The 22,500-nt window shown below is 44.9% G+C and overlaps 1 protein-coding gene and 1 long non-coding RNA gene across 3 annotated transcripts in view; one reads left to right on the forward strand and one right to left on the reverse strand.

Moving 5' to 3' along the window:
- Positions 1-22,500, reverse strand: part of LOC135089364 (homeobox protein araucan-like) — a 137,554-nt gene that overhangs the window by 8,700 nt on the left and 106,354 nt on the right. The window contains exons 6-10 of the mRNA XM_063984932.1: positions 2,779-2,897; positions 2,712-2,741; positions 1,268-1,476; positions 588-920; positions 267-411 (exon numbers count right to left, since the gene is read on the reverse strand). Coding sequence (XP_063841002.1) covers positions 285-411; positions 588-920; positions 1,268-1,476; positions 2,712-2,741; positions 2,779-2,897 — 818 coding nt within the window. The 3' untranslated portion in view covers positions 267-284. The remainder of the gene's footprint in view (positions 1-266; positions 412-587; positions 921-1,267; positions 1,477-2,711; positions 2,742-2,778; positions 2,898-22,500) is intronic.
- Positions 10,301-22,500, forward strand: part of LOC135089374 (uncharacterized) — a 68,884-nt gene continuing 56,684 nt past the window's right edge. The window contains exon 1 of one of the 2 annotated variants that reach the window (XR_010261485.1): positions 10,301-10,629. This is a non-coding gene — a long non-coding RNA (uncharacterized LOC135089374). Of the gene's footprint in view, positions 10,630-19,729; positions 21,961-22,500 lie in introns of those variants that run through there. The other variant, XR_010261484.1, reaches the window with a different exon arrangement.

Here is a 22,500-nt window from a genome sequence, read left to right on the forward strand (position 1 = left end):
TTGTGGAGCGACTCTGCCAGTGAGATCAGCCTGGCTCGGGAGGTGTCGCTGCCACGCCCGCCCGTCCCACCGACATGGCGCAACATTCGACTCGTGCGTATTCTTTCCTGTGCTCGTCGGGTATAGCAAGTCTGTAGGTAATCCGGGAGGTAATCGTTGCCGGCACTTTATACTACGTTATTAATGGCAATTAGGGCAACCCTCCTACTGAGGAGCCGCCACCGGGGATGAATGCAGATGGCGGCCGTAGACATGTCCTCACCTACCTGCTGATTACACTGGCTTCACGACACGTAGGGTCCTGCTGTGACGGGGCCCCCTTGTACCTGCTGCGCCTGCTGGCATGGCATCTGCTGTTGAGTCGCCATTTGCGGCGTCTGTTGGGGTACCTGCTGGCCTCCCTGCTGGGTACTGGAATGAGAACCAAAGGTTAAGACACCGAGCGGAGCAGGCGTGCCCAGGCCTTCACACATCTGAGTCACAGATGTCTGCGCTTCTTGTGGCACCAAAGGTTAACATTTCAAGTAAATTTCACTTAAATGTCTGGATCAATATTTTCTTGAAGCGAAAATGCAATTACTACTAACTTCTTGTAGACAGGCGTGAAGGCGGTGTTGGAGAGCGAGGTTGCTGTATTGGTGCCATGGGTGGCGGCGTGGGAGACATTGCCCTGATATCTCTGGTGGAGAGCCGCCTCAGCTCCCACAGAGGCACCGCCGCCCACTCCTTGAGCTGACAGAGGCGCTGTGGAGCCACGAGAGCAGGAGGAAAGGCCGCCCATATTGCTGCCGTAGCTGCCGGAGGAGGATCCACCTAGGAAGCTGCTTGAGCCCAGTAGCCCTGCTCCCTGCCCCTGCTGGCCCTGCTGGCCTTTCACGTTGGGCGGTGTCTGGGGGGGCGTGTCGGTGCCCACTCCGTCACTGAGACAATGACATGAAGAGTCAGCGACATATTGCAAGTCTGAGTGACAACTGGTGAAACACTGACACAACACCGCCCAGCAACTCTGTACTGGCAAGGATCAATATTGCCGGATAACACCAGGTAACGGTAATGAGTTATAGATGTATACAGTAAAATCCAGAATACTCATTATAACGAAAATGGTATACGAGTTGGACCAGTTGGTGTGAGAAAAAAAAAAAAAAGTGGTTTAGATTTACTTTAATTACTAAGTAGAAATAAGGCGATGATACAAACGAAAAAAGTGGATTATGTAATGTTAACTATTCAGCAAAATCAATAAAAGATATTCGGCGCAACACACCTGTATCCGCCCATGTACTGTGAGGGGTTGACGCCAGACATGAGGTGGTTGAATCGTGTGCTGTGCGGGTATTGCTGCTGGGCTGGAGGGATGGTGGGCGGCAGGGGGAAGGTTGTGCCTCCCGCCAGCCAGCCACTGCCAGGCGGGCCGCCGACTCCTCCGGTGGGTGGAGGAGTCTTGCATGCTGCTGTGTCTGCCAGCGACCAGATCTTAGGTTTTGCCGACGGTAGAGACACGGCGCAGTCACTCTGGAGGGTAGACGTTGACCTTATTCTAAAAAGTGTCGGGTAAATGTATTTCTATATAGATCATGCAGATAGTTTTATAGAGGTCATGCAAATAACTATATATAGGTCAGCTGTCAGTACTTTCTCCCGCGCATCGTCATCAGGTGCGCAAGGCATGCAGTTGGCCGTTATTGTTGTTTTGTCGCTGGTATTGGAGAAATGTGAAAACATGCAATTTGACGGTATTATAAGAAAAAAATGCATCTGCCTTTCGAGTCTCAGCTCTCATGCCATCCTTTCTATTCACCCTGTGATTGGTATGTTCAAGTCATCATCCATTGTGAAACATAATCATACGCAATAGTCAATGAACGGGCTTATATATATTGCTTTATGGAGACCGCTTGCATAACAGCGAGTATCTTTTAAAAGACTGAAGATAGTCGTGGTAAATGTTTTGAGGAAAAGCGTTCATATTTATTGACGTTTTGTCTTAAAAAAGAAAAGAAGTAAATCAAGAGAAAACATCAAATCGATTTGCTTTTTTTTTTTTTTACACAATATCAAACATGAAATGGTTCGTTTAAGTTCATCTGGTGTAGAATTTTAATTCATAATCTGATGTAAACATTGATGCCAATGTGAATTCACCTGTGTGGTGAATATCTTGTATTCATGTATGAAGGAAAAGTACATGAACAACCCTACTGAGCTCTATGAGGTATATTTTATTCCACATGAATAGAGAGTAAAAGCGTGCATTACGAAGATCCTGTTAGAGTATATGGAAGATTTCAGCAATTTAAACTATAAAAAAAGTCAACATTGAACGATGCAAAAAAGTATAGGCCCAGTCGTGAGGCTGACCAACATACAGAATAAATCAAAAACACTTACAATTATGTGCTTCGTAGGTAAGAAATCTTAGTTTTAAAAGAAATATCGAGAGTATAAGAGCGAAAAAAAATTAGACATGTAAGCAGCTTCCCAACTTGTCTACTCTTACATAAAAAGAAAAAATATACATAAGAAAAATTGTGATGCTATAAAGCGTTCAAGCAAAGCATGAGTATACATAAGGAATTCGTGCACCCTCTACCTCCCCGCACCCAACACGCACAATACAAAACCAAACAACACAACCCCCGCAACAACACAAACACACAATTGGGGATTGCATAAAAGAAAAGTGTTGATATACGCACCATGAGGCTCACCTTCTCTCCCTTCGGCACAGTGAAGGGGGTTGCCCGAGTGGATGCCGGGGTTGGGAGAGAGGGGAGGATGGAGAGTCGGGGCGGGGGAGATGGCAGCCGTCACCGCTTTACTGTTGGCCACCACGCCGCCTTCACACGACTTCAGCTCTGTCTGGCCTTCACCTTCCTCCACTTTGGTCTCCGTCACTGAGGTGGGGGAGAAAAGAAAAAAAAATCATTGATAATAATCGGTTGCTAGAGCTAATCAGTTTTAGTAAGAAGCCTACAAAAGTCGGTCTCTCTCTCTCTCTCTCTCTCTCTCTCTCTCTCTCTCTCTCTCTCTCTCTCTCTCTCTCTCTCTCTCTCTCTCTCTCTCTCTCTCTCTGTCTCTCTCTCTCTCTCTCTCTCTCCTCTCTCTCTCTCTCTCTCTCTCTCTCTCTCTCCTCTCTCTCTCTCTCTCTCTCTCCTCTCTCTTTACGGAGGAATAATAAATACAGAGAAATTTTTAAGTAATTGTACAATTTATGGAATTTCATTATTGCAATACATTTCGAAGAATGAACAATAATTCTCTATTTATATAAAGCAACTCTTAATAGTAAACCATTTTACCACCAACTTTTCGTCTTAAAGTATAGAAAGAATTGCGGGGCGAGGCGCAGCGTGAGTCATCAGTCTTATTGCGCTTACCGATAAATCTTGAGTTGTCAAGAACAGTGAGCGGATTTGCAGGTTAATTCTTCAGAAAGATTGAGTGATTGATTGATTTTTTTTTTTTTTCGCCGCAAGAACGGAGACATATGGCACCTCTCCAGAAAGAACTAAAACGAGCAACGCCCTAAATGTACAACATGCATAATGGAGATGTCTTGATCTCTGTGGGGACTGAATGTGTATACTCATGCAGAGACACAGCGGAAACCAGGAGTGTTGACCTTGTTGTTAATCTGCTACTTTTGATGCTCCGCTCGGTCTTTGAGTGTGTGTGTGTGTGTGTGTGTGTGTGTGTGTGTGTGTGTGTGTGTGTGTGTGTGTGTGTGTGTGTGTGTGTGTATGTTCTCATTACCAGGTCACCTATCGCCGTCACTTTTTCCCGTGCTTCATGACTGTGTAGTCGTGCGAATTATTGCTCTTCATGGAGATCATTGGTCAACGCAAACGAAACGTGCAACGAAATCAACGCAAGCACATTTTCCGCTACTGCCTTGTCAAATAAAACTATTAAATACGTATATTACATGTGCAGCAACCCGTGCATTATAACTGAACAAGCACTACAATAAAATACAGTAACATCATTGTTATTATTTATTGTTCTGACTTAATATACTTTTAAAGTGAAATTCTTATTTATTGTGTTTACCGTATTACTGTTACACCATGTCTGACAAACTCATTGTTTTCCATCACGATCACACGACAGGATACATAGAATTAATATATAAACCAACGAACCAATATAATTTTGTTATTATAATCTTTGATATACAACGCTGGAACTTTCATTGTTTTCCATTACGGCTAAACAAGAATACATAGAATGAATATATTAACCAACGCGCTAATGAAATGTTGCCGTTGAAGTGTTTGATATATGACATTAAAACTTTCATTATACATCAAGCCGCGACTCACCAATGACCAGCTTCCGCGTGGTGCTTGACTCCTGGCCAACACAACATTGAAAAGCCATCGAGTGGTCCTGATAATTCATGCATGTCTCATATTTATCGCGATATGTATTGTTGATATCCTTAGCATGTTATTGTGTTCTCGTGAAATATTAAGAACGCGACAAAATATTTCAGCAGCATACCTTGCCAAGTAAACTATTTAGTTGTCAAATGCACAGTATGTACGAATGTTCCCTCCTGAATCATTCTCTGTCTACCTTGCTGTTCACGTTTAAGCTTTTCCACTTATCAGGATTTTTCGCTTGGTTATTTTCTGACAATATACCAAACTGTAACGAACATTTTTTGGATGATATGAAAAGAATGACGCTGTCAGTTCACAATCGCAGGTTGCTTCATCCTCAGTGACCCTTCGTCTAACTGTTCACGTATCTGTTTTTCCTCTTATATTCCGCTTTTTCTACTTTTCCGCTTATAACATATGTAACCATAACAGAAAAGAAAATAAGAAAATAATGCCATCATAGAAAACAATGCCCTCTGATCACAAGAGGAAGCCACGTGTCGGGAAGAGCAACTCGGGTCACGTCAGGTTATACTCGAGACAGATCAGAATGTCAGCACGAGATTTCTTCGGTAACGTGAGGCTCACAAAGATGGCCTCTGTTGGATTGAATTACACCACAGTAATACTGGCCGGCGAAGGAAGCATGATAGACGGCATCGATTCGGTTAGCCACGAAATAGCTGATGGACATGAACGAATTTTCTTTTCCACACCCGCCTCACCTATCCACTTTCTATTTATTTTTCTTTCTTTCTTGGGCTAAAGAGGCGGCGAGGGAGGGTGTGGACGGAGGGATCTGAGAGGCTTCTCGACCCTGGGCCCGTTAGGTGAGCTGGCCAGAGGATGACACGCGCCTGTGGCAGTGGTGTTAGGGGTGTTTTTCTAAGATGTTTGTCGTGGGAGTCGACGAGCCACTGCTTCACTCGGCTGAGATGCTCCAGTACAGTCGGCGCCTCTCGACGTGATCGCGAGCAAAACAATGTGCGTAAAATTACTTCTGTTCCTGAAAATGGCCAAACTACAAGACATGAGAAATTGATACTTGTTATGAATACATATTAACTAACCTCCTATTTACTGATGGGGTAGCCTTTCCGTTTTCGTACCTCCATCAAGCGACTGGGGAGAGAGTCTGCCAGCTTCTCCACAGTTTCTTGTGACACACTGCTCCACGCCCGACGAAGTGCACATTCTAATTTGGGCAATGTTGATGTGTCCTCGTTTCTCAGCTTGCACTTCACGATGCCCCACAGATTTTCGATGGGTGACATGTCCGGGCTGTTAGCTGGCCAGTCTGGAATGCATTCCACTTGGCTTGAAACAAGCCATTCTTTGACGATGTGCGCGGTGTGGCACGGAGCGCCGTCCTGCTGCAGCACCTCACCACCAGTCGCTGCGAAACAGTCAGCCAGACGACTGTCTAACAAGCTGAGATACACATCTTTGGTGACTGACTGACCCTTAGGGAAGATGTGTAAGTCAGCCACGCCCCCGTAAGAGAACGCACCCCACGCCATGAGGGAGGGAGGGTGCTTCACAGACTTGGCGGTGAACTTGGGATCGTGCGGGTCAGAGCCTTTCCGGCGCCACACCTTCTTCCCTTTCGTGTCACTGACCCTGAACGTGGCTTCATCAGTCCACAAGACACGCCTCCACTCATCTAAAGTCCATGAACTGTATTTCTGAACGAAAGCCAGCCTCTTTTTCCGATGCACCTCGGAAACAAAAGGCTTGTTACGAGCGCGCATTTTTCGATAGTTTAGCTTGGTTTGGATATTCTTCTGGATGGTACGCACACTAACATCCTGGAGGAGCATGGGATTCTGTTCCTTAAGCTGTCTTGCTGTGAGGTGAGGGTTTTGGTCTAGCTGACGCTTGATGTGGGCCAGAGTCCTGCCACTAATCTTTGGGCGCCACCCACCACCATGTAAGTGGTGAGGAATCTCACGCTCTCCCGAGGACTTAAATTTAACAATGAGGCGGCGCACTGTCACTGGCTTCACACCGGTCTGATGACTTATTTCCTTGGTGCTGAGGCCTAATTTATAGCACTCGATCACTCGCACAATATTATCCTCACTTGTGTAAGCTTTTGACATGACGGGAAATATTACGAGCCTGTTTAATAATCCTTGCAGTAGGTCGCGGAGGCAGTACGGGTGGTGGCACGTGCGAGAAGAAACACGACCACTCAAGACAAACGTAATCAACACTGACAGCTGTTGTCATTTAAATTAACGGCCAAGAATTCGAAATGTTGCCATATAGTCATTTTTCCCCGGGCGGTCTCCCGCGCTGGGTAATATGCAAAAATAATAGTCACGCAAGATTGTCCCGCGCTGCTCACCGCGATCACGTCGAGAGGCGCCGACTGTAGATACCACGGTGCTGAGAGAAGGTCGGTGCTCCTACTGACAAAGGATTGGCATACTTACATGTTATTAGAAGCCGTGTGTGTGTGTGTGTGTGTGTGTGTGTGTGTGTGTGTGTGTGTGTGTGTGTGTGTGTGTGTGTGTGTGTGCACTTTGTATTAAAAAAAAAAAATTCCTTTGATAATAAAGAAAATTTCCCAACCTCTTTTTTATGTTTTCTCGCGTGAACTTCGCGACGACTAACGTGATCAGGAGAAGCATTGTAATATATAAAAAAATAAAATGAAAGAAGATACAATATGAAAGCGGGTGGATGAAGAGACAGAGACAGACTGAGAGAGACATATGACAACAGCAGCACGGAGGAATGGGAGGTGGAGGGAGAAACATAAGAGAGGGAAGAGGATGAGGAAGATGGTGATGACGGCTGGCAGCAACACACACACACACACACACACACACACACACACACACACACACACACACACACACACACACGCACGCACACCACAGGGCAAAGCCATCCTTACACGACTCCCTCCCGACCCGTTGACGAACGAACCTAATCTGTTCACTCAATTGTTCCCTAGTGGCACACCTCCTCCTCCTCCTCCTCCTCCTCCTCCTCCTCCTCCTCCTCCTCTTCAGCACCACCACCACCACTCCTCTGTATCCTTTGTTTAGTCCTCCTTGTGCTTACTCCTTCGTTACACTCCTACATCTCTTCTTCGACTCTCTCCTCCCATTTTCACACCGCCACACACATTTGCCTTTTGATGCCCTTCACTGTTCTCGTCGTTCCTTTCCTCTTCCCCCTTCTCCTTCTCCTCCTACACCACACTATAGTATTTAGTGTTGGCATGACTCGCTCAATGTACAGATTGCTAAATACCTGTGATTATTTTACTGCTATTTTGTTTACGTCAGCACCTCAGTATCTCTCTCCCTCCCCCCTAGCTACTCTCACCCTGTGGCACTGCTCCTCTCCTCTCCTCTCCGGTGAAGGTGATAAAATAACATGGCTCTGGGTCCACTTATCTCCAGAAAACGACTTGGAGTGACGGGTTTACGGCTGACTTTCTCACCCTGATCATGTTTTTGCTGCCACGGGACAGGTCACCGAGGTGCTGATTCGCCGCCCCTCGCACGCCGCCTCCTCGTGTCGTCCCCAGACTTCATAGAATGTTCTTTATATGCTTCCCTCGAGGTCTTATTTCGAGATACCCGCTCAGATCATTATAAAAAAAAAGGGGGGGGGGGAAAAAGTTGACATCGAGGTACGAGAGTCACATCGTGTGGGTCCATAATGCAATGCAGCATCAGTCGTTCATTGACAGCTGACCTTCATGCAAACCGGTTCGTCGCAGCTGTGCATAATGACTAAATTTATCTTCACCATCATTCCTTAAGAAAACATTTTGCTATTATTTAGAAACTGAAGTACACAAGTTTTACACATTTATTGCAAAAGTACCCTCGTTTCCTGTGTGACTTTTTTTTTTTTTTTTTATGAAAGTTGCGAGGAAGGACTATGTTCCAACTCTTTCATAGCGATACTGGGGCTTGTTGGCTACCAAAGTGAACTTGATGACGCGGCCTGTATTCTCCAAGTATATGGTTATACTGCTTACGGGGATTATCTGGTAGCGGTCTCCCTCTCTCTGGATGCCATGCTATTTATTTAACCCTGATCCATGAGTGGGGTCGTGGCGGCGGCGGAACAGAACACCAGATCTGTGGAGGCCGCGCACCTGCCTGGCGACCTCTTAATTTTCCTGTTTACCTGGTATGACGCAGCTCAGGTAGGTGGCGGGAAGACTTCACACCTCTCGCCGCCACCTCTACATCTCCCTTCCCCCTCCTTCCTTCTTCCGTTCCCCATTTTCTCGCTGGTTAATGCTTTGGGTAATTCGTCAGCCAGTGAAAAATCAGTATTGGTATTTATTTTTTCATTTCGCAATGTTTCAATTTCGCAGGACTCTTAAGGATTTTTTTTATTAAGTGTACAGAGCGTTCCATTAACAAACCGTGCAACACATGTGACTCCCTACATCACTATAGATTCATTCATTATCACCTGTCTGCCGAATGTAAAGTGTCATCGAAATTTTTATTTTATGCTTTCCCTTCCTTTCAGCATATATTTCCTAGTATTTAACGCTGGACTGTGCAAATTTTCATCAAAGAAAGCCGCCTTCATCATGATATTTGTGCGTTAAATAAGATATAAACATTTCCATGATGAGTCGAACATTGGCCTCAACGTACCAGGCATTTCATCAAGTGACACTTTATGTACTGAACATGATTATTAGGTATTGTAATAGATGTATACAATTCAATATTTATTACATTTTCAACAGAACTGAAACACGCCCCACTCCAAAGTTATGTGTGTCCCATTTGGTCCGTTATTTGGACCAAACTTAGCTCTCTCTCTCTCTCTCTCTCTCTCTCTCTCTCTCTCTCTCTCTCTCTCTCTCTCTCTCTCTCTCTCTCTCTCTCTCTCTCTCTCTCTCTCTCTCTCTCTCTCTCTCTCTCTCTCTCTCTCTCTCTCTCTCTCTCTCTCTCTCTCTCTCTCTCTCTCTCTCTCTCTCTCTCTCTCTCTCTCTCTATATATATATATATATATATATATATATATATATATATATATATATATATATATATATATATATATATATATATATATATATATATATATATATATATATATAAGGAAGAAAACTCAACGCGAAATTATACGGTAAAAAATGTGTTCCTCTAAAGCAGCACGAAGCGGGAGAAGCGTGGCCCGGTGGGAGCAGCAATGAATGACTTGTTTAGAGAGGCGGAGTGCGTCTCCTCCTCGGCCTGGCCACGACACCACTGTTAGTGAACTTACTCGGCATCATATCAGCCACGAGGATCTTAAGTGACGTTGTCGTGCTTCTCGCCATTAATCGCGCGGCAAACGAGGCTCATTTAGCACCCAGCGGGGAGCGACACGTCACGACGCTGACCCTGCTTATTTATTTACTTGATATTTTTCTCCTTATTCTCTTGACTCATTTTGGGCTTGTAAGTCAATTGAGCTCAAGAGCCACCAATTAATTTCACGTCCAAGGTCTTGAAAAATGGGATCACGTGTTTGACTAAGAATCGCCTCCTTCCCTCCCCCCCCTTCTCCCCTCCTCCTTACCTACGTACCCTCCTTATTTGCTGGTGGGACCCCATGCATGCACGATAAATTTGAGCGTGATAAATATATTAATCGTTGCTATGAGCTAAAGTTTTCGTGTTTCTCTTCCTCTTCCTCTTTCTCTTCCTCTTTCTCGTCCTCTTCCTCCTCCTCCTCCTCCTCCTCCTCCTCCTGCTCCTCCTCCTCCTTCTCCTCCTCCTCCTCCTCCTCCTCCTCCTCCTCCTCCTGCTCCTCCTCCTCCTTCTCCTCCTCCTCCTCCTCCTCCTCCTTTTTCCTCTTCTATAATCCTTCCTTTCCTCCTTTTCCTGTTCATGATTAGAAATTTATTAGTAGCATTTCTGTGCACCTGTCCCCCGGCCAGAGGAGACCGCTCCTCACAACGTAACACCAAACTATCGGGCAGGATTCCCTCATCTTTCCTAACACTGAACCCTCCACCTTTATCACACCCACCACCTGTTTGTCAACGAACCGCCATGTGGGCACGTCTTACAGGTCTCAGATTTTATATGTTTGTTCTTTTTTGCTTTCAGGTACGGGTAGTCCTCAGCTTAAGTAGCTCGCTGAGAAGTTGGTGCCCCTCGAGGGAAGCGGAGCACTGCCACTCCACTGGCACCCCAGTGGTTTTGGCATTGGTCTTATCCAGCCAATCGGATGACAGCGGCTCCGTGCATCATTATTACAGGTAAGCCAGCAAGCCAATTAGTCGGCTCAGTTGCAGGGAAACCAAGTGGTGAAAAATGATGAGACGTCGCCACACGCTTACTGCTGTATTGATTTGACGTGCTGATTTCTGTATGTACGAGTATGTACTTATTGCTGTTCTGCATATTTACGATGATTTTATCCATGTTAATATTCAGATTTACATGCAAGTAATTATAGTACACTAGTCTTATCGATACGCCACTAAATATTTGCAATGTAAAATGACTTCTATGAAGCAAGGAAGGAACGTGAATAAGTAATTTATGACGTAAATGAATAATCAACAGAAATTTGATGTTGTATATACATCATGACAACCCCATTCTATTTTATGAGTCCCGCACGCAAAAAAAAAGAACTGCTCACTAAATAATTAAATAAGGATACTTTGCCCCGAGTGTAATTTAAATTGCAGCAATAAATACTGTTTATTGTGAGCTGAGTGTTCATATAAATTAACCGCTGTCGATATAACATTTTTGCTTGCTAGTCATTTGATAAAAGTTGATTATGGAGAAATAATTTCATGGCAATTCCTCCCTTTCGCAAAATGTTATCAGCTGTTTGCTATCCACGTCGAGACAACACTACAAATACAACACTTTCCCAACATATTAATGAAATACATATGTAAATATACTTATTGACTTTGCATTAAAAAAAAAAAAAAAAGATATATAATGAGGATGAGATTTTTCTGCATTACTTCATAAAGAAAAAAAAAAAAAAAAAAAAAAGAGACAGACGCATATCACATGCACTGTTGACGACTGAGATTACAGATAACCATATCCACACTTGTCGTCAACTTGTCAGGGGGTGAAAGGAACCCACCGGATGACACCATGGGTACTCTCACACCTGCCCCCTCCACAGGCCACGGTCAATCCATCACTACACTCACCTCCACTCCTATGACTTCGTTGCAAAATATACATACAGACATTTTATTAAGCTAATGAGGAAATATCCCTAAAACAGTAACACCCCCGGACCGCCTTTTGTTACACTCAGGCCGCTACCACGCTAATCCCGATCCAGAACACTGTCTGACTACTCCATACAATAGTGTTCCATTCAAGTGAAGATGGAGACATTCACAGTTCGCAGCTTGTTTTTTAGACTGTTGCTGAAAATTATATAAACTAAAAGGAGTGGTCAAAGGCAGTTTGTCTGTATTTGTGTAGGTTTTTATGGAATGTGGACTCAGCACACTTCATCTTGTACGGCAAGAAAGTTGTCTTTTTTTTTTCATTATTCTCTCGTATACTAAGTACACACACACACACACACACACACACACACACACACACACACACACACACACACACACACACACACACACCACCACCACCACCACCACCACCACCACCTTTCCATCTCTTAGCGGTGTCAAAACATCATTGTCTTCTTTACGATTTTTAGGGATGAAGTAATCGAGATACATTATCGCACCACGAGAATGAGGTGTAGCAACAACAACAATAACGATGACGATGAGACAGATAAGAATAGTACTCATTATTATAATGAGAATACATGATTGTATAGCCAAAGGGTTACTTCTTCCTCACCACTCCGCTGAAAAACCAAGATCACTGAGCGTCTTACCCTGCTCAGCATAATTTTATATTATTTCTATTGTTTTATCAAAATAATAACTACAATTCAATGTAAAGATACATAATTTGACTTACTTAACCGTCTGTGTAACTCTGACAACGATGAATATCTAATTCGTCATTGCATTAATGCAATTAATTCCATCACGAGTCAAGACACGCATCAGAGGATGATCAGGTCATTAAACGGTAAATTTGGGAACATTAGCTTCGTGGAGTCATTACGAGACGCGCCGTAGACGGATTGGGATCAGATAATTTACAACTAATATGAAGCCACTTACTGGCCCCGCCCAGCACAGCGGCAGCGGCGGTGCCTTACTGTTGTATCTCTTCATTTATCAGTCATTAGCTCCTCAAGTCTCTTTTTGGCACCTCTTCTCCCTCCCTCTTAGCCTTGAAGAACGAATTCGTGGTGGAAAAAAAGCTTAATAAGGGAGTGTATCAGCAAGGGCGTGTCCGCCTAATGGGATGTGCAAGTCCCACGGTTGAGATGAGCTAATTATCATTGAGCAGGTTCGTGTGAGGTGTTACTTCAGACGCCCAGATGCAATTAGGGATTAGTTAGGGGAGTAGCAAGTCAAGTTAGGTGATTATAGATGTGTCCTGTCCCGCCCGGCCTAGTTATGGCCCGCCTGCATCAGCAAGGTGAGATTATTTTCCTCAGTCTCGGAAATAATTAGAGAATATCAAATAAAATGTGATTTAACTATTACGCGCACCTGGTCGCCTTGAGGTTATAGGTGAAGGCTGAACGGCGCTAGAAAGTGTCCAGTGGGCTGAAAATTATTGTTTTTTTTTTGTTTTTTTTTAGTAACAATTATGAAACATTCTTGATGCTTTTTGTTTGATGTTTTACGATATTTTTTTATTTTTTATTATTTTGTTATTTTACGATAATATTTCCAAATAGGTTGTTGATACCGTCAGGCATGCGCAGACGTGCACACACACACACACACACACACACACACACACACACACACACACACACTTCTAATCTCCACTCCTATCGCTGCCTCGTATTTTCAGAGCTGCTACGTTTCTTCCCTATAAGAGAAGTCAAGTTGGCTCTGGGTGCTCGCTAGGGGAGGGGGAATGAGCCGGGCCGTGTTTGGGTGCGGAGGGGAAGGGAAGTGGCGCCAAGGGAGCGGCAGACTCCCTGCGGCGTCGTGTGTTGAGCCGATTTAGGCGTCTGATCCTTGTAGGCACTCACAGGAAGATCGACTAATCGACAAGCGCCGCGCTGCGTCGCACTTTGTCTCTCGCGGGGCATTAAAATGTCTCCTCGAAAACGTTAGAAATTTTCAGAATCCCTAGTTAAGACTCAACACCAAAAAAGACATTCCACGGATGCCCTGTGTCGTGCGCTTCACGTGGCTGGGAGGCTAAGGCGCTTCGGGAACACACAGTCGGAGGCATCTCAGAACACAGCACCAGTGGACCTATAGGTAATTGGGATTGTGAGGGTAAAGTTTTTGACCTGACCTGCGACATTCGTGTGTGTGTGTGTGTGTGTGTGTGTGTGTGTGTGTGTGTGTGTGTGTGTGTGTGTGTGTGTGTGTGTGTTTTAGATGCGCAATTTACGTATTTACTTATTTACTTATTTATATATGCAAGTCTTGTTAGAAGCAGGCGAATGAACGTCACCTTCTAGATCCCAAAAACTGGTCAAACACTAACAGAACAAGGCAGTGAGTGGCTTATCCTTCACGGCCTTGTGTGCACGCAATGCTCAAAAGTAGCGTGCGTGTTAATTAAGCGCCCACAGCTGCTGCCCAGAACCCAGAAAATTACTAAGGTGATAAACGGACACGAAAACTCGACGCATCGCGGCCTTCTACTCGCTGTATCTCAGCGCAGCGGCCAAGGAACCCCTGACACCTACCCGCCCGCCCACCAGCCCCTTCCTCTTTCCCCCTTTATCACCTTCCCCGTGGGCGCCAGTCACGACGCCCCGCTGCTGCGTGACCCATCGTAACCCTCTGTCAGAATCTGAGATGCGGCATTCATTCAAGGAGTATTTGTGGCGCAAGGAAAACAACACACACACACACACACACACACTGTTGCGCTGGTAGTGTTGTGCAAGTAAGGGGCTTAACTATACGTGTGAGTTTCTAAGCTAGCTCAACACACCTAGATCGCCTCCAAACTACTGGGTGACGGATCCCTGCCAGACGAGACGAGAGCAAGCGTCAAGACCTGCCGCGAGCCACCTCGTGAAGGCCGAGACTAACGCTGTGAACGACCTCGTAAAGGACTCCTAAATCCGCCCAAGCACACACGCACACACACACACACAGCATCGGTGAGAGAATAATAATTGCAGGGGAAGGAAAACATAAGCACGGTGAAAGTATATTATAGAGAAATAGAAAGCGGCACGTGAGTGAGCAGATATAAAGGAAAAGGTAAGAAAAGTAAATAAATAAAAGAGAGAGAGAGAGAGAGAGAGAGAGAGAGAGAAGGAGAGAGAGAGAGAGAGAGAGAGAGAGAGAGATCCAGTTTTGGTTCGCGGAAACAGGTTTATTTGCGGTACGATGAGTGATGGATTGTTGTGGCCCTGTTGTACCTTGGCAGTGGTTCGTGTGATTGGTTGTGCTGACGCCTTTCTATTTGGGTATTCACTGCACTTCTTGTTTTTTTCCTCTCTCCTTTTTGCTTGCAGGAGTCAAAAATAGCAATCGGTGGAAATATAAAAATAAGCACGTGTGTGAAATTCCTCATAGAAATTACTGTACATCAAAATTAATATTACCTGTTATTATGTTCCTGCTACTGCTTCGATTTCATGGTAGTAGTGGTGGTGGTAGTAGTAGCAGTAGCAGTAGTAGTAGTAGTAGTAGTAGTAGTAGTAGTAGTAGTAATAGTAGTAGTAGTAGTAGTAGTAGTAGTAGTAGTATTTTTTTCTATCTTCATATTTATCGCCACTTCATCGTTCTCTCTTTCCTGTCTTCCTTTTTTTTGCATTTGTTCCATTGCTACAGTGTAATAATATGATTCTCTCTCTCTCTCTCTCTCTCTCTCTCTCTCTCTCTCTCTCTCTCTCTCTCTCTCTCTCTCTCTCTCTCTCTCTCCAGCCCATCCCTCGTTCATCACGTCTGTTTACACATCTTTCCCAACAATAACATTTATGTAACACCTCTTCCCACTTGTCCTCTTCCCATCCCTTCCCCTCCTTACTGCTCTTCCCTTAACCCCTTCCTCCTCCTCCTCCTCCTCCTCCTCCTCCTCCTCCTCCTCCCTTTAAGCACCGGAGGCAGAAGCGGGTCCTCCGTCAGGGTAATGTATGGTGGCAGGCGGAGTAATAAATCGCAGTGTTTACGTTGGACGTCGGGGGTGGGTTGGGACTCCAGAAGGGACGGTGCGGGAGAGCCGTTCATCATACACCGGGGAGGGCTGGAGGGAGGGAGAGGGAGAGGGAGAGAGAGAGCAGAGGAGAGCGGTAGTAAGAGAAAGGGGTGGAGTGCTAGAAGAGAGAGAGAGAGAGAGAGAGAGAGAGAGAGAGAGAGAGAGAGAGAGAGAGAGAGAGAGAGAGAGAGAGAGAGAGAGAGAGAGAGGAAAGAGATCGAGGCTGCGGGAGATACGAGGCTGTTAGGGGAGAGGAAATGAATGGTCGGGAAAGACAAAAGATGGATCAGCTCAGGAGACAGAGGGAGGGAGGGACGATGGAGGAAAAGGTCAACACTGGGAGAGATGGGAGGCTGCGTGTTGGTTTTGGGGGGCGAAGGAAAGCAGGTATGAGGGAAGGAAGGAAGAAGTTATAAGAGTATAAGTGCAGTTTATCATCATGCCATCAAATCAAAAGTAATTTAATGAAAATCTTTAATGAACAACAATAAAGAATCAAATATTGAGAGCAAGGAGAAATATAGTGAAGTAAGAAGAACAAGAAGAAGAAGAAGAAGAAGAAGAAGAAGAAGAAGAAGAAGAAGAAGAAGAAAGAGGTAAACTGGAAGAGAAGGAACTCTTGAAGAAGGGGAGGAGGGGCAGAGTGATGAGCAGGCCGGGGTCGAGGTGATAGCGAGAGCAAACACATCTCATTGAAAACTTTGTCCTCCTCTACATTAATTAGTGGCCCCACATCCCCTCGCCCTCCTTCCCGCCTCACTCATTTAAAAGCCACCGGGAAAGGCGCGTCGAAAGTTATCCTTACATGCTCTTCTCAAGACTTGCTAAAGATTTCTTACTGGTTTGCTTTAATCCAACTGTCATATTTAAAAAAAAAAAAAAAACAGAAGACATGTGGCTCTCAATCTGGTGTGCTGCAAGTGGTGTACCTTGCTGTGGTGTATCGACGAGCTTATCTCCTTGTTTCGTTGCCATGCCACACAACATAAGTGGGTTATTCGTCTCGTTGTCAGTGGTCAATCAGTCATTGCGTTACGTCGTACTAATGGCCATTCGGGACGACACACAATGTTGGAAAAAAAATCATTTGCAATATCAGTGGGCGAGGGTGTCAGGTAATCATTTCCTCGGCCGCTAAGATTATGCATTCAGGTGACAGAATGTTTCCCAGCACGAATTCTATGCACGAGGTAACACAGGCAGCCAGCTGCAGTATTGTTGTTGTGTTGGAGTTCGTGTTTTGATCTTGCTAAATTACTTGTTCTCATCGGAGAGTTCGAAATACACAGCTGGCTCGCGTGCAGCAGAGATACAGGCAGCGGAGCGGCGCCAGACCTGCGCCGCGGGGCTCCTTTACACCTTGCTCTCGTCCCTTCCCGGGCAAGCATTTTAATTTTGAACAATATTCAACAAAAGTTTAATTATTGTTTTATGAATACATGACATGTCAGCGGAATGAACTTCAAATTTAGTCACGACCTTTAAAAAAAATCAAAAGGTTTCATAATGTTAAACCTTCTGTCTCCATTAGAGAAGCAAAACAAGCACTTTCGAAAACGCGTGCAACCTTCTGCGTGCCTCACTACTTATCACTTCCATGGTTCGTTCTTTCCGTCTCCTCATGTCTGTCTCGGTTCGTCACCTCTGACTGGGCCTCTCTCTGCCTTTCACCAGCCTGCTACCAGTCACCGCCTAAGTGGTACGTACTGCTCACAATCCCAGCGTCCCCGGAGCGGCGGGTGTGTGGCTGCGTGGGTCACAGGGTCGTGGCGCTGGTAATGTTATGGGAGACCAGCAAAATAACCGTGCCCGCTCTTCCTAGAAGCCTCGGGTCCTCCACTCTCACTCTCTGCTGTCACTCTTACTGTTATGCCGCCGCCGCTGTCTGTCCACACCCTTCACTCTCACTCTCACGTCACACGCTATTCCCTCTCTCTCTCTCTCTCTCTCTCTCTCTCTCTCTCTCTCTCTCTCTCTCTCTCTCTCTCTCTCTCTCTCTCTCTCTCTGTCTAACAGTACTATTCACGGTTGTCTTATTTTTGCCACATTACTTTTGTATATATTTATTTCATTATCGTTATTATGTAGATTAAAAATACAAATGAATGTTTATTTTTTCTTGCGTTTCGCTTTGTTCTTACTTAAATCTTGCTCCTCGGTCACCTGTTGACATTTCTAACCTTTTTCCTCTTTCTCCTTCTCTTTGTTTCTTCAGAACTTGTGTGTGCGTGTGTGTGTGTGTGTGTGTGTGTGTGTGTGTGTGTGTGTGTGTGTGTGTGTGTGTGTGTGTGTGTGTGTGTGTGTGTGAAAAGGAATACTTCTGATATTTGGATTCTTTTACATGTTTATTTATTTATTTTTTTCTCTTTCAACTCTTTATTCATTCCAAGGCCATACTGTTTTGTTGTTTCTTTTTCCATTCATTTGAATTTTATATAAGAAAATCTCTCTCTCTCTCTCTCTCTCTCTCTCTCTCTCTCTCTCTCTCTCTCTCTCTCTCTCTCTCTCTCTCTCTCTCTCTCCCGACATGGCGGCTACAGGAGACATGACTGAGGTGCGCAGGTGAATCAGACAGTATCACTCCACATCTTGCCCGACCTCGACGTGGTAAAAACACCCTCGGTCCGTAAAAACTCCTCCATCACTACCACCACCACCACCACCACTATCACCACCACCACCACCACCACCACCACAATCACCACCACCTCTTGTCATTTACCTACACGAGCACCTCCATCTATACCGCCTGTCACTATTTGTCACCTTGCTTCCCACATCCATCAAACACTCTGCCTAGTCTACATTTCTTCCATCTAACTCCCTGCACACTTCCTTATCACCCATCTCTCTCTCTCTCTGACACCTGTACCTCTTCTTATTCCTCCTCTACTACCTACTTCTTTCCTACTAACACGTCACTTGCACTCACCCATCTCCTGCCCACTCATTCACTCCATCTCCATCACTAGCTTTTATCTGACGTCTACTCCTCCTCCTCTTTCTCCTCCTCCTCCTCCTCCTACTCCTCCTCCTCCTCTCCTTTCTCCTCCTGACACCTTGCCATCACCACCTTCACCTTTCCGACGTTCTCTTCACCTTCACCTTTCTGATATGTCACCTTGATCATGATTCGCGCATCCTGTGTTTCCTCTGATTTTGTTGTCTCGGGGGAGGAGAATAACAAGAAATCCTTTAACTTCTTGTTTGTTTGTTTTTTTACGTTTGTGCATGCGTATCACGGATTTGAGAGAGAGAGAGAGAGAGAGAGAGAGAGAGAGAGAGAGAGAGAGAGAGAGAGAGAGAGAGAGAGAGAAATACAAGTGAGGGAAGGGAGAGATTCTCAAGGTCTTGCCTCCGTTGCCTTTACATGAGTCGTGTCCGTTTGCTCCCGTCACACACACACACACACACACACACACACACACACACACACACACTAATTAAGAACCCCTGGCTGGTCTCCCCTCCTCCCTGGTCTGATGTTAAAAGCCTTTATCCAGTGGTCTATTGGGTATAATGAGCGGCTTATCTGAGGTTTTACGTCCTTGGTTTAACGAGGTTTAATGGATGTTTTATCTGGAGGTTCACGATTGGGGTTTAATTGGTCTTGTTACCGGGAGCAGGTGTCTCGGGGGGTTCAGGTGAGTCGCAGGTGAGTCAAGGTGTAGCTTTAGGACGTGATCGAGGTATCTGTAAATTATTGTACAATGCTAGTGCAGTTTTAATGTTCTCTTTTTATATGATATGTCTTGCTGCTCAGTGTATATATAAGATTATTCTTTGCGGTACTTTCACTCATTTTCACACCCAGTCCTAAGTGTGTTACCAAAGCTTTGTAGTGCAGGGTTTTTTTTATTTTCTTTCTTAAACTTTAGTATCAGGTAGTGGTGGTGTTATTTGTCTTTATGTGCATTAAAAGCAGTAGGACAAATGGAAGGCAGCCCGCTGTGTAAACATTGTAAAGTATTTGTGTTGTATTATACGAGTATGAGTTTATTTCCGTAACATAAGAAGGAAGCAGAATGAAGAGAATTGTAACGCAACACTTCAGCTTTGATTCAGAAACTAATAGGTATGTGTGTGTGTGTGTGTGTGTGTGTGTGTGTGTGTGTGTGTGTGTGTGTGTGTGTGTGTGTGTGTGTGCCTGCATTGTCTTTCTTAAATATTTTTGAGGAGAGAGTTCATAGCTATGATAACATTTTCACTGAGTTCCGTGATCCATAAAAGGTTGGGAACCACTGTCGTAGAACATCATGGTGATTCCTTTTTGCCTTGGCCAGGCGGACAGGAACGTCTCCCGGGCTCGTGCCGCCGCGGTGGGCCATCCACTAAACAGAGTGACAGAACAAAGACGCCACCTCGTCCTTGGCCCTCCGTTCCGCCCCTCTCCGCCGCCACAGCGGTGTGCGGGGATGCTGTTGTTTACTGAGGGACGAATTTTAAAGTATAATGAATTGGTTTCGGTTTTTTAAACTCCAAATGACTTCAGTTGTCAGGTTCTTTTTTGCCAAGAGAAACAAGATCAAGATGGCAAGAGTGGCATCAACATATAAATGACCATTAAAGCCCAGACTGACATAAACGCAAGTCAATGATCTGGTTTCTTGATATTCATCTCATTTTTGTGGTGGCACAAAGTATAGCATCCCGCCTCCCGCCGCCCGCAGCCTCCCCGCCGCCCTCACCCACAGCTTAGCCCACCAAGGATCTCAGGACTCTATTTACTTTTCGATTAATGTTCTAAGTTTAGCTTTATGGCACTGTGCGTGGAATGAATGAAAACCTGAGCCGCCGGGGCGAGCTGGCGAGCGAGAGGAGGGAGGGAAGCACACGAAGATATATAACAAGGCTACGAATGAACGGAAACGCGGCGGTCAGAGGTCCGGCGTCCGACTCACTCCCATGTGATATGATGCGTTTTTTATACGGGGAGGGTTGACAATTAAAAGCCTTTCTTTGTTACCTGTCGAGCCTCCGCTGACAGGACTGCATCTTGATGATAATGATGATGATTATGATGATGTTCATGGTGATGAGGGAACGACAGACGAACCGTCCCACCCGAGGAGACAAGACGGTACAGTCACTGACTCCGAGGAGACGAGACGGTACACTCACTGACTCCCAGCACCGGTTTTTCAGCTTCCCGTCCACATTTTCTTCTTTGTTTGTTCTTTTTCTTTGGCGTATTCTTTTATTTACGTACGTGTTTGTCGTCTTTCCCGTCTGCTGAGCAAGGCACGCGACCAATTTTTCCATGTCGTAACCCCGATTTTCTCCGCCTGTCCCCAACGCTGGAGGGACGTCCACTTCTCCGTCTGCCTAAACAACATCCTCGCAGGCAGCGGGAAGCCAGACCGCCACAAGCACCTCACAACTCATCACATATTAATTTACGGCGGTGGTTTAGACACACACACACACACACACACACACGCACACACACTCACAACGCTCGCGCATTTTGCATAAACACATGCACACACGCACGCACAATATTTACTCTGCCAATAAAACTGTTTAGAAGAAACTCTTGACGGTGTCTCATAAAGAAAGTCGAAATTATAAATGCCGTCCCATTTTCAACCTAAACTGGAACAGTCTGACTAACCAGCATAATTGGCAGTTAGTGAGAAGGTTAAAGTCTCGGACCGATTCTCCCACTTCATCAGCGGCCCATCGAAGCCTGATCTGGAGTCTGCTGTAGAGCCTAGTGACGGAGGAGCATAAGGGCGAGCACTGTTTGCCTCGGATGCGTGGGTTACGCTCGCAGCACCCACGGTAGCCAGACCAAGACAGGAGTATGGGGCATTAATGGCATCTCGACGCTGATTATCCTAAACTGGGATTTTTTTTACCCATACCACCTCTTAGGTGCTTAATTTGTAGTGCGGTAATTACGCGCCTCCTTTGGGGGACAGTATAAAGGGAGGGTTGGTGAGGCGAGGGCGGCAGGAGGCATCGGGAGTGGCAGGATGCGGGAAGGGCTTCACTCGTTACTCACTTCCTCAGTCGTCTTTCTTCTTCAGCAGAACTTGAGGATTTTACACATGTCTGACACTACATGGTGTGATCAATGTGCTGTATATAAAACAGTTTTTTCCTCAAATATCCAGTGGTCGAGAAAGTGTGGCATTTCTCTAGCTCATGATGATGTATTATCTCCATCACGACCACTCATAAGTTTGCTGCTAATTGCTTCGTATCCGGAGTTCGATCAAAACCACGACTGCCGAACCACGAGGGTCGCGGCTGGCCAGGATGAGGAACAATTGTTGTTTTTATTGACTTGCGCTTCAGGGAGCCGCTAAACAAAGACAGGATCTTCGGTAAGCAGTAACAGTAATAACAGTAATAACAATGATAACAATATTATTATTGTTTTTATTATCATTATTATTATTGTTTCGTTATTGTTGTTGTTGTTGTTGTTGTTGTTGTTGTTGTTGTTGTTATAATAATAATAACAGTAGTAGTAGTAGTAGTAGTAGTAGTAGTAGTAGTAATAATAATAATAATAATGATAATAATAATAATAATAATAATAATAATAATAATAATAATAATAATAATAATAATGTCACAATAATGAAAATATAATTTTACTGAACGTGACTTTTAGGTAATCTGGCAAAATAGTGTTCTAAGAAAGGAAAAACATAAGTAATTAAAACAAAAACATACAAATATACTATAAATGACGAATGCGAAGAAAGTGCTTTAGTTAAAGAAACACTGACGCTTTGCTTACGCACATACTATAAACAGAAAGAAACGCATCAGAAATCTCATCACTTATGTCAAGCAGAGAGAGAGAGAGAGAGAGAGAGAGAGAGAGAGAGAGCATGCAATCTTCCATAAAGCTTCTT

The sequence above is a fragment of the Scylla paramamosain genome, chromosome 3 (assembly GCF_035594125.1).
Source record: "Scylla paramamosain isolate STU-SP2022 chromosome 3, ASM3559412v1, whole genome shotgun sequence".
Lineage (NCBI taxonomy): Eukaryota > Metazoa > Arthropoda > Malacostraca > Decapoda > Portunidae > Scylla > Scylla paramamosain.